The sequence below is a fragment of the Trichoplusia ni genome, chromosome 7 (assembly GCF_003590095.1).
Source record: "Trichoplusia ni isolate ovarian cell line Hi5 chromosome 7, tn1, whole genome shotgun sequence".
NCBI classification, from domain to species: Eukaryota; Metazoa; Arthropoda; class Insecta; order Lepidoptera; family Noctuidae; genus Trichoplusia; species Trichoplusia ni.
In genome coordinates, this window is record NC_039484.1 from 5,393,378 (window position 1) to 5,404,872 (window position 11,495).

Genomic DNA, 11,495 nt, shown 5'->3' on the forward strand with positions numbered 1-11,495 from the left:
TTTTTCTATCTTACGAAAATTTTGGTCTCGACAAATGAAAATTAAATTTTCTTTGAGTTCTCACCTATTCAATAAAAAGCAGTTTTGGTATTTCAACGCTGTGGGAGTAACTCAATCAACATGCTCTTGGCCTAGCCTAAAACTAAATTCAAATGACACCCACTCACACAGTATAAGTACCTAATGCCTAAGTCCATGTTCCAACTTTAATCAGGAATGCCGTTATTAAAGCGAGATGGGGCATTACAACACGCGTAGTACCATCTCTCTAGCACGACGACAACAATCTTGTCCAAAAATGTCATAGTACAGGCTCTAATAGAATTCACCAAGCTATAAACACCAGAATCTAAAGGCTATACCCACGTACCATGTTCCCATGGGCTTAACGGTAAACTCACCACACGTTATCTTGCAAACAGGATTATTAGAAGAATACTGTTAAATATACCCTTGGTGCTGTCGTACAGCATTATCAGTATGTAAGCATGTTGAAGATCAGGTTGCGACTGACATGTATATTGAAAATTATCGTGCGAAGATCATAGATAAACTTATGTATTAAATTATGAATTAATGTTCTGGTGAAATGGAAGCAGTCAATGTCGAATTTGACTAATTCAATCATTTTATGATTGGACAGAAAAGCCATGGCGGATTGATGGAGATGTGATGATGACCAAAAATTTCACATGGCAGCTTTAAACAAAACCAAAAAAAAAGAGGTTCCTCCGTTTTGCTATATGTATGAAAGGGCAGACGGGGTTTCAAAAGGAATTTAAAATTAATGCCAAAATTGCAACATGAGTAGGCCTTTGGTTAATTTTGATGTGCATATAAAAAAAATCATTTAAGTTTTTATAGGTGCACGGTTAAACTGTCTTTGCGTATGGAGAAGAACTGGAAAGGAACTCCACAAGTATTATGAGTTGACAAATATTTTATTTTTATAATTTTCCTAGCAAAGTTAGCGATAAGACGCTTCCTAAAATCTGAATAAAACAGACAACCTTGAGCGTAACATCAAAATCGTTACACAAAAGCGAAATGTTCTGAAACCTTGACTGTCTCAGGTAGAGAATTTCACATAGCTCAGCCTAAAAAAAGGTTCACATTTCTTAGAATCCCACCGACCTTTATAAAAGTATGTTTTTGTAGTACCTTCAAAACTATTCATTTAGTACAACACACAGGAATTTCAACTCTATGACGTTCCATTATAGTTGGTGTTTGTATGTGAAGGATTTGTGGCGAACTGTCTCCACTTCCTAATTATTTTGTGTATTTCTTAAGACAAAATTTTAGTACAGCAGACGAACCACTCCGGCCGGCGACCTATGGCTTCGGCTAACTTAATTCGAAATTTATAAAAAAATAAGCACTTACCTAAATGATTTCTTTTGCCTAAGAATGTAAATAAATCATCAAAAATTTAAACAAGTGGACATTTGCGTGCTTTCTAAATAAAAACAAACAAAGAAGGAACTTTGTGTGTATTTATTTTCTAACATAAGTTTGTTTAGTTAGTTTGTTTTACTTACAATGCTTCAACAAAGTTTACAAGAATGTATTCTGACAACAATCATCTGACGCAAACTTTTATCATTTGGCTAAAATATAACAGTCTGTGCCAGCGCCATCTATTTGTACAAATATTAACTATTTTGTAGTTAAAACAGTCCGAGGGAAAGTGGCGCTCGTGCTCTGCTTTACCGACGCGGCATTGACGATCTGTCATGGCGTAAAGAAGTGTACATTTCTGTGCACAAGTAAATAAAAATAATGATTCTCAGACGATTTATTTTGCGATTGTGCTTTAAAAACTTTTGTTTAAGATATAAAGTATCATGATTGCAGTGTGCTAATTATATTTAGACGTAAGTGTGCGTTAAAATGGACAAGAAAAATGCCATTAGGAGAGCCAAGAGGCCGTCTAAAGTGCTCGAAGAAAATTATTGGGATTGCAGCGTTTGTACGTACAGAAACAATGCGGAAGCCTTCAAATGTTCGATGTGCGATGTTAGAAAAGGTAACCCAGTCATATATTAGCCCCAGCATACAATCCTTTGTGTGGTTAAACCTAAATGTGAATGACCTAAAGATTTTACATACATACATGGCCACGTAGATTCTAATAAATTACATATGAGTGTAATTATAGTGCTTTTGTCCGTATGATGTAGTTACGTGTATACAAATCTACATAATCTCTGTATTATTTGGTTGTACATAGCCGATATAGCAACATAACCTAAAAAGTAAATGCTTAGTTTCGTTGACTATTGATTAGCATTTTTACGAGCTCGCGTCCTTGCCAATGTTTTGGCTACGCTAAAACTAAAATCAATACGAGCGTAACATGTTCAAGAACTAGGTAATTTATCTAATAAGTTGGCAATTAGAGTGAATGTATAAAGAGAAGCGTTTTAGAACTAATACGACGAGTATAGCAAATTAAAAGTTAAATTGAATAAGCCTCTGTAATGATAATAATGATGATGATGCAGGTGTCACGCTAATATCAAGATGATTTTTCTATCTTAATAATCAATGACTATTGTTTATAATAACAACACGTATACAATCTTGCACCTGATTATACAGAACTCATGATCGTTAGTACTAATGAGTCGTTACTCTCGTTACATACCTTGTAGGTATATAAACTACTTGTATGAAAAATCTCTTTTATCTACGGATAAATAATAAACAAAACATTTATCATGTCTTTGACTAACAATTTTAATGTAAACAAATCTCCGTGCATTCCCGACTTTTAAAAACAGAACACTCATGCTCGCCTAGCGTATAACCCAGCTGAATTGAATAAACAATTCCGTGCACGAGTTACGCAAGTGCTTCAGTTGCAATACTATTCGGTCGGGTTATGTTCGTTGACCTTTACGTGACGTTAACACCCTATACTTTGAAGGACAGATATAGGTAAGTAGTTCGTTTATCTCACATGTTTACATTGTTTATGGTGTACGTGTATGTGGTCGTAGAGAATTGTTGAGTAGACTTGAACCATAGATAAAATAAAGAATTTATAAGGAAACTTCTCTGTTTACCTCATTAGTGGAGTTGTAACGTATGTATTTAATTGGCTTGGGTTATATTTACCGTTGTGGTGTCCATTAATATTATCATACCTATTTAAGTACTAGCTGGCGAAGGCCTTGTAGGTATTTTTACACAGGTAATGATTTTGTCTTGTTAATTAACTTCTACATTCCAATTCTAGACTAGGTTTTGATATGTATTGGGCTATTAATATATTAAATTCTTCGTAGCAGTTAAATCTTGCCCTCATGAGCAGCATTGATCTGTTTCTTTCTAGCCCTTTTTGTCTCACACGCAATGCAGGCCAAATCCTTTCTAATCTCCAGAATAAAACACTTAAAAAAAGATTATTGATCGTCAATCTTTTTTTTACTAAAGGTATATCTTATTTAAATTTCTAAAATGCCTAGTTTTAAACTACCGTTAGTACTCACCCCATATTCTATGGAGCTTGTCGACTTTAAGTAGCGCCCGCTCCGCAGTTACCCCGGGGCAGAACAATACCTCGTAATGTACGAATTGTGTTCTCCCGGTCTCAATCGTGTCCAGGGGAACGGAAGCCTTCGTCCAGCAATTTGCAAAGCCCTACAATTTTCGAAAAACAATGGAAATATTTTACTCCCTGCTGGGATACTTTCGCTGAGAAAATTTATGTATGTGTAGAAAGCCAGTAAAGAATTAAACGAGCTATTTTGCTGACTTTTTACTTAAGAATATTTATTAGGAAAGCCTTACTAGTTTCGGATCCTATCGGAGTCCTATAACATGAGCTGACGCGGCACCCAACTAAATATGAATTCTTTTTGCTCGCGGGTTCGCCCGGGTCGAGGTCCGTTATATCGCATTTCCATGAGAAGTCTTCCAAAGTCCGGGATAATAATTATCCTATATTCTTTCTCAAGGTCAATTCTATCTCTGTACCAAAGCTCATTAAAATCAGTTCAGTGGTTTAGACGTGAAAGCGTAACAGACAGGCAGTCAGACAAAGTTCTTTCGCATTTATAATATTAAGTAGGGATTTAAGCGGGACCACAGCAACATTTAATAAATAAAAAAATCTATTAGCGAACCTGTCCTGCGTGACAAACTACAGCTATAGCAGATTTCAATGAACCTGCTTCGACAGATGGCACGCATGAAATCAATCATCAGAGAGACCACCCCCGTTCGTAACTCCAACAGCCTGTAAAATTCAATATTTAAACGATTTTCAACCCAAACCACTTTAATATAACGTTTAAATTTGCGTATTCTAAACACACTCGCTTTTAGATTAATAATTTAGCATTGAGGTACTTGCATTTCAGTACTTTGCCCTTAATTTTTTATCCTTTGCTGCCATCCCTTCTGTTCGTTCGACCGCACGTTTAAGGATTATTTACGACTAGATGAACCCGCGGTTTCGCCCGCATTCTTCCCTCTCGTATAAGATCATTTTATCGTAGTTGGATTTGTTAGACCCGGTTTTATGTTTTGGAGACGAGTCGAAATAAGAAAGTATATAAATATAAAACACTACAAAAACAATGACCCATACACATAGATCATTCTCATTTTCTGCATCCATTAAAAATAACTAAGACACCTACTACCATGGTTATGTCACAATTTAATAGCGATACGAAATTTTACTTTTATTGATATAGGACAGTCACAAATGATGGCTACATAAAATGTGCGTTGCATTGCCGTTGACGTCACGAGCATGTATTGAACGAGTCTGTTCCCTTTATTCTGAACGTACTTACAATATATAGGTACCTACTACACAGAGCAGATGGGCAACAAAAAAAGTTGAGGCTTTATTATGAATGGGATTGAACGTCAAGCTATCCAACATCCTGTGTTGTTTGGTGCCAGTTACGTGGTCTTGAAAGTACAGCTTTGAGGCAGGTAGATCTTATTGTTCGTGCTTAGATCGTTCTGCTTATCCCTGATAATCAAAATCGCATAAACTACTGGTTCTCTGAACGTTAGAGAAGATATGACAATTAAAAGACAAAAGAAGAATTCCGTAGATAATTAAATACACTACTAGCTTTACAACAGCTATTTATACATGTTTTTATTGAAACACTCCACACGCCGAAATCGGCTTAGTCATATTCAAAAACCAAAATAGACCCTGAAAATCAAGGAATGCTATTAGGTTCAGCTGTTTAAAGTTTAGAGTATAAAGCTTTGTATCGATTCTGTGATAGTACCTACCTACAAATTATCCTTAGAAGTGCTTGAGCAGACTTCGCCGCGGGACCTTCGCTGCCTGGCCTACTTACAAGTTGAATATGCAACGTGAAACAATTACCTATCTAGGTCACTCAAATGTTCGTTACGAGCGGCTAGTTCCAATTCGCAGTGACGATCGGGTAATAAGATCTAACGGTTTTGTCATCCTGCTGTACATACTTATGTAGTGAAGTGAATAGTGACCGCAAACATGTTTAGTTTTCACTGTCCCTTAAAAATATAGTTTTAGAGAAGGGTTTGGTTGTGAAGTTTGTAGCGCCGCCGATTCTTCACACATCGTTTTGGAAGCGGTGAAGGGTGAGCAAATCGGGGTTATGCCTAAAGTGACTGTTGTTCAAGAAGCGCTCTCTAATAGCTTTATTTGAATAAAACAATATATTTTTGAATATGTAACAGTGGAAAGAGTTGACAATGTTTTCAATTTCGAGTAACATTTTACATTTTGATTAGTTGTTGATAAAAAGTGTATAACCTAACGTTTTTTAGAAGTTTCGTCAAGAATGTTGTACGCTTCCGTGCTTAGAAACGATATTAAAAATATGTTATTCAGGCATTTCCGTTTCGTTGCATAATATTTTATCGCGATATGATCAGTTATATATTTTGTAACATTATTTTCTGCTGCTCACGTTAACAGACTGACGACACGCTGACACGATTCGGAAATATTTGCTGATTCTGCCTACTTCCTTTTCTCTTATCTTATACTAAGATCCGTCGATAGGCATCCTTGTATGTACACAAAAAGTAAATAGGTTTTATACGTTTTGCTGCATGAATCACGCAAGTATTTATCTCTTTCCGGAGTTTTAAGGCATGGTTTTACTGACCTAAGCTCTGCTATTTATTTGCGGTTAAGGAAAAAAAACAGACAGTTAACTAGAATTAAGCCTACCTTTTCTACCTGGTCTAAAATATGAGTAGTTATTGAGAAACGTTTCTAGAAATTTCAGCAGACCTAAAAGCGTTATTAGATTATTCTTTAGCCTTACTCATTTTCGTGCCCGCTTAAAGCTTTTGGGATGTTATTCGTCGCCTAACTTTTTAAAGATTGGTGCAAAATTGTGTTGTTCCCTTTGGTATCATTAGGATTTCTCCCACACAGATATCCAATTCTGACGAGCAAACTGACGCGACATTGCCGTAAAATCGTCCGTTTTATTAAGCTCTATTCGTGTCCAAACTACTCTGTAAAATAGCCCTTTATTACCCAAAAAAACCCCAATTCGTGGCCATTTTTCTCTGAACTCAAACATCGTACAAAAAAGGTCAACCATAATTGACGCGCAATAGGTACTCACGTCCTTAACCCACTATCATCTCGATCTAACGACAAAGCAATATCTTTATCATATAAAATATCGGTCCAGATCTCGCTATAAAGTTCGTCTGGCGCCGGACTACTATGCACTAAATCCCGATTTACGTCGTTAAGTACTAGTAAATCTGTTCTCTTACGTCTTTGTTTCTTCCGACTACAGAATCTCTCAGACACAGTCCGTTCGTGTATTACTGTGAATTCTCGAACTTTCGGATTTTTTGGAACTCAAACCTCTTTTATGCGATGCGAGAACTATCGTGTGAGTTGTATTGCATTGCGGAGCCGCGTAGTTCAGGTTTTAAAAGTGATAACATCGCCGGTTATGAATCGAAACTTGCACGATATAAACATAATTGTCTAATTTAGCTTTTAGATTGGTTGTAAATATATAAACCAATTGTGAACGGAGAATTGTCATTTTTATGATGGCTACAAATATCGCAATGACATGTTTGTTCGATTGATTACAATTAGTATTGTAGTATTAATTGGCGGTTTAATTAAAAATGTTTTTGACCATTTTAGTGCAATAAAGATTTTTAAAAAATCTATAGAAATTTTAAAAGATTTTTGTGTTTTTGTATTCATCTGTTCACAACACAGCGTTAATAGGTACAACTTTGGAAAAAAGCCTTGTCAAATAGTCCTCTTTGTTACTAAATCAGACATAATTATAATATTTTTAGTCATAAACGTATTCAGATAGATAAGTATTAGACTAGAACACACATTTTCTCCGATCTACTAACCAAAATGTTACATCACCAAATTCCAAGTGAATTCGCATCGAGTTCCCAAAGTTAACCGTCTGGCGGCTAGGGACGCATGGAGTACGACTTACCCCGCGGGCTACAAGCCCCGTTCATACCCCACATAGCCCCGTATAGCCCTACATTTCCCCACAATCTCGCTATAACGCTTTGATATAGTACCCCCAGCTATTTTCAGACGAGAATTACGCTACGATGGTTTAGAATGTTGCTTCGTTAAGATGAGTACGGTTTCAGCTTTTTGTTGATAATTATTGAGGGTTAGCTCAATTAAGCTTAGCTCTTAGATAGAGTTTTTTGTCGATACAAGTCTGTAGACTATTTAAATTTATCTGTGCGTTGAAGTTGATTGAATTTAAAGTGATATGTATAGAATTAAATTGACATGTCGAATAGGAATTTCATTCTGATACATGATAATAAATTATATTGTAATGCGTTGTGTATTCCTTCCGATACCTTAAAAAACTGAGGCCTAATAACAGTTGATATATCATTGAAAGGTAAAGATAGCTATTAAAACATTTTCAAGGGGTCGAAACCTAGTGCTGCAGATTCAAAGGTTACTGAGTGCGTATAGTGAGTCGCTGAATAGCTTTCTTTAGCGGCAGTAAATCTATTTGTTCTACCGTTTAATCAATGATTTTAACAATATTTATTATGAACAAGTGATGATTGTGTTTCTCATATAGGTTATTGCTTTAATGTGCGATCTCTTCTGTTTCAATTTAGTGATACCTTTTTAGTTTGATTATGTATAAAATTGTATAACTATTGATTTCTTTTCAAATCATTATTCAGTCTTGAAAACACATTCCACGAAATTTTGGTAATTCTCTGAAAAAGAAATTGGAAAAACATCCCAATGGATTTATCGTATAAAAGTTTCGTTAGTCCTTTTTTCCTAGTATGAATTTCCTAAGTCGATTATAATTCTCAATACCGACTAAAACGGCTTGAAATATACCCCTAAATCGACAGCTGAAATTAAACTTTTCTCAAAGGTACATCGACCCGCAAGCCTCGAATCAACCCGGCGCTGGTGGCGGCCCAGGCGGCCGGCACCGCGCCCACCAGCTCACAGAAAAGGCCCAGATCCGCCAACTCGCTTAAGAAGAGGAGGCATCCACCACGACTCAGCAATGTCGACCGCAGTTCTGCGCAGACGAGAGAGGTAACTACAATCATTAATAGCCGTATTGGACTGTCTTTTCATACAAACACTAGCTTTAGCCCGCGTCTTTTTCCTTGTGGTTAAGAAGATGTAAGTTGGGATTTTTAAGCCCGGATTAATTGCTTTTCTCCAATTTCTCTTGCGCACAATTTCTCCCCGTTTTTATAACATATTTCGATAGTGATCTGCTCTGAAGTGATAGTTTTTCAGTGCCCTTATATTTGTATGTAGCCTTAGTCGTGAGTCCAACTCACGCTTGACCAGGTTTTTGGATATGTATATAAGATTTTAAAGCAAGTAGTGAAATAAAGTATTAAATGCGAACACGGCTGGATTTATTTTACGGTTTGTAATAAAAACGTTTTTAACGTCGGTATTTCATAGGGTGATATATTTTATAGGTGAGTCATCGCGACGTCGCGAATACCTATGCCGCTTATATTTTTATATCAAAATACTACGTAGTATACCGATTTTACATATAAGTTTGCAGACCAAATAGTTTCTAGGTCTATAGTACTGATTCCCCTTCGGGAGACTAATTCTTAAAGTATGCGGTTCTGAAAACGAGACTCCTATTACATGTATAGAGCGGCATTTCGCGACAAGTGAATCAGTTTCCTTCCGCACTGTTTTTTTCGACTTCAAAAAAAAGTGGTTCACTACTCGTCTAGACAGCTAGACAGTTTCCTCAAACGAAATTCCGATTCGATTTAAAATTGATTAGAATTTTGCAATGAAAAACTTCAACACATGATGGGCTAACGTACCACTTTTTACATTAACCATTCGATACCGTTATTTCTTATTCTCGTCACAGATTAGTTGTGTGTTGTGTTGTAAATTGAATGATCCGCAGCAACATATTGTCATCAGGTAACGGTGAGCGGTGTGACTGTTGTTATAACCGAGTATAAGCCGAAGAAATCCGTGTCCAGCAGTTCGAGTGACGTCGAGTCCTCGAACGATGCGAGACCCTGATCTTCGGCCATGCTGAGCCTTGCCAGACCATGCTGGGTCTTGCTGGGTCGTGTTGGGCCGTAAGCAACGGTATTGTAAATGGACTTTGGGACTAAGAATGTAGCGTTAGTGTTTTGTTTTTACAGATTTTAAAATGGTGAACGTTGTATGTGTTCCGATTTCGGTTAGCAGTGCTGACATTCCGGCTAACGCATGCTTAAGATTAATTAAGAAGGAGCAGGAAATATTGTACTAGTTGCATTACATAGAGCTTCGCTACCCCGCTATGTATTTCAACTGGCACGATATTGCCTTGTCTAAATTAGCCTCAACCACTTCGATGTCCTTCCAATAGACACAATAGTTAAACAATAGAAATGTTCATACATGGCTTATGGGATAGGGAAGTGGTTAAGATATTCATCAGACTCTTTGTGACACCTTAAAATGAATGACTTATCGCCAAGCTAAAAGATATTGCAGTATTTTACAAAAGAGTTTAGAAAAATTCACAGCCGAATTGTCGGCATTGCCTTCCGAATCTCGGAACGTATAAAACCGCGTTACTCCTTCGAAATATTTATGAATATCTTCTTAAGCCTTAGATAAATATGTCTGTATATTATAGTAATTTAATTCGTGTATTTTTGTTAAACTATTCATAGCGACAGAATGCCCGCATATATCGTCTGACAAATATTTTGTATGTATTATTATTAAGTTGCAATCGTTACGGGAAGTGCTTAGGAAAAGTGATCAAATATCAATGTAATTATAGATAGGCTGTATCGCTTTTCAGTATCGTAACTAAGCTTTACTTATGCCATTAAATTTGGAAAAGAAATAACTTATTTTAGATGTAGTTTTTTTAAGTGTAATTAATGGATTGGAGAATGTATATTACGGGAGACCAGCTGGTCACTGCCAAACGATTGAATTGTAAATAAAATTGATGATGGTAAATGTTATTTTCGTATATTTCATCGACGGTTGTATTATGAAGTTTTTGAACTGTTTCATTTCCATTGTGTAGAAGAAATGGCGCTAATTTTTGAAGCCCTATGCCTGTACCACGAGTCTTTAGAGCAGACATATTGCCATTACGGAAGAAACAGGGCGTAATTTACTGTACATAGTATCTTCCTTAAAAAACAACAGCTCCAGTATAAAATGTATTGAAATATCGTAGGCAAGAGACTTATCAAAAATCTTTCTTCTCAAAAATTCCATTTGAGTTTTTTTGATTGCCAAGATCCCTTGTGAAATTTGTCACTTGCAAGGGATCAGTATTGGTTCAAAAGCTTCTGATAGTACTGTTCCTTCTTCCATTACAATGATGATAGTTCCAAAACTTCAAAATACGTCACGTCGATATAAATCAAGTCTATTTGGACTACTCTGACGTAATGTATTACTGTAAGTTTAGTTGCTTTCAATTATAATGCAACTTTACTTTTATTGCTATTTATAAAATTTAAAATTAAATTAAATCTACTTTTTATCTTGACGGTTTCTGAAAGGCTGGTCTTTTAAATCTATTTTCAAATTAGCTCATTTCGACTGCGATTTCTGTCAATCAGAGTCCTGGACATGAGAATTGAAAAACGATTTAACAGTTTTTTGTAGACCAGCGACCGAGAAACCGGGTTCAAGAGGCGGTCTATGAATTTAAAAGAAAGGATTCCAAAATTTGTAATATAAAAATGGCTTGAAAGGAAGACTTAAAGAAAATAAAAAGATCGATAAAATTGAACAGTATTTATATAGATTCAAGAAATTCGATGCAATGCAACAATTTGTATCGAATGATCAATAATATCCGACGCATTGAGTTATTATATAAATCGATAATTTAATCACTGTAATAAATATCGATTCAAATCAAATTTTACTTCCTTTATAGGTAACCGCAAAATGTTAAATCATTTGTCCATAAGTAGAAATCTGACCTTAGGTAAGT

General features: G+C 35.9%; 1 protein-coding gene across 1 annotated transcript; it reads left to right on the plus strand.

The window, feature by feature from the left end:
- The first annotated feature begins 1,706 nt into the window (after positions 1-1,706).
- On the plus strand, positions 1,707-10,759 carry LOC113495690 (YY1-associated factor 2). Its single transcript, XM_026874563.1, has 3 exons — positions 1,707-2,029; positions 8,406-8,575; positions 9,452-10,759. The coding sequence occupies exons 1-3, from the start codon at positions 1,894-1,896 to the stop codon at positions 9,554-9,556; spliced, it is 411 nt and encodes a 136-aa protein (XP_026730364.1). The 5' UTR covers positions 1,707-1,893; the 3' UTR covers positions 9,557-10,759.
- The last annotated feature ends 736 nt before the right edge of the window (positions 10,760-11,495 follow it).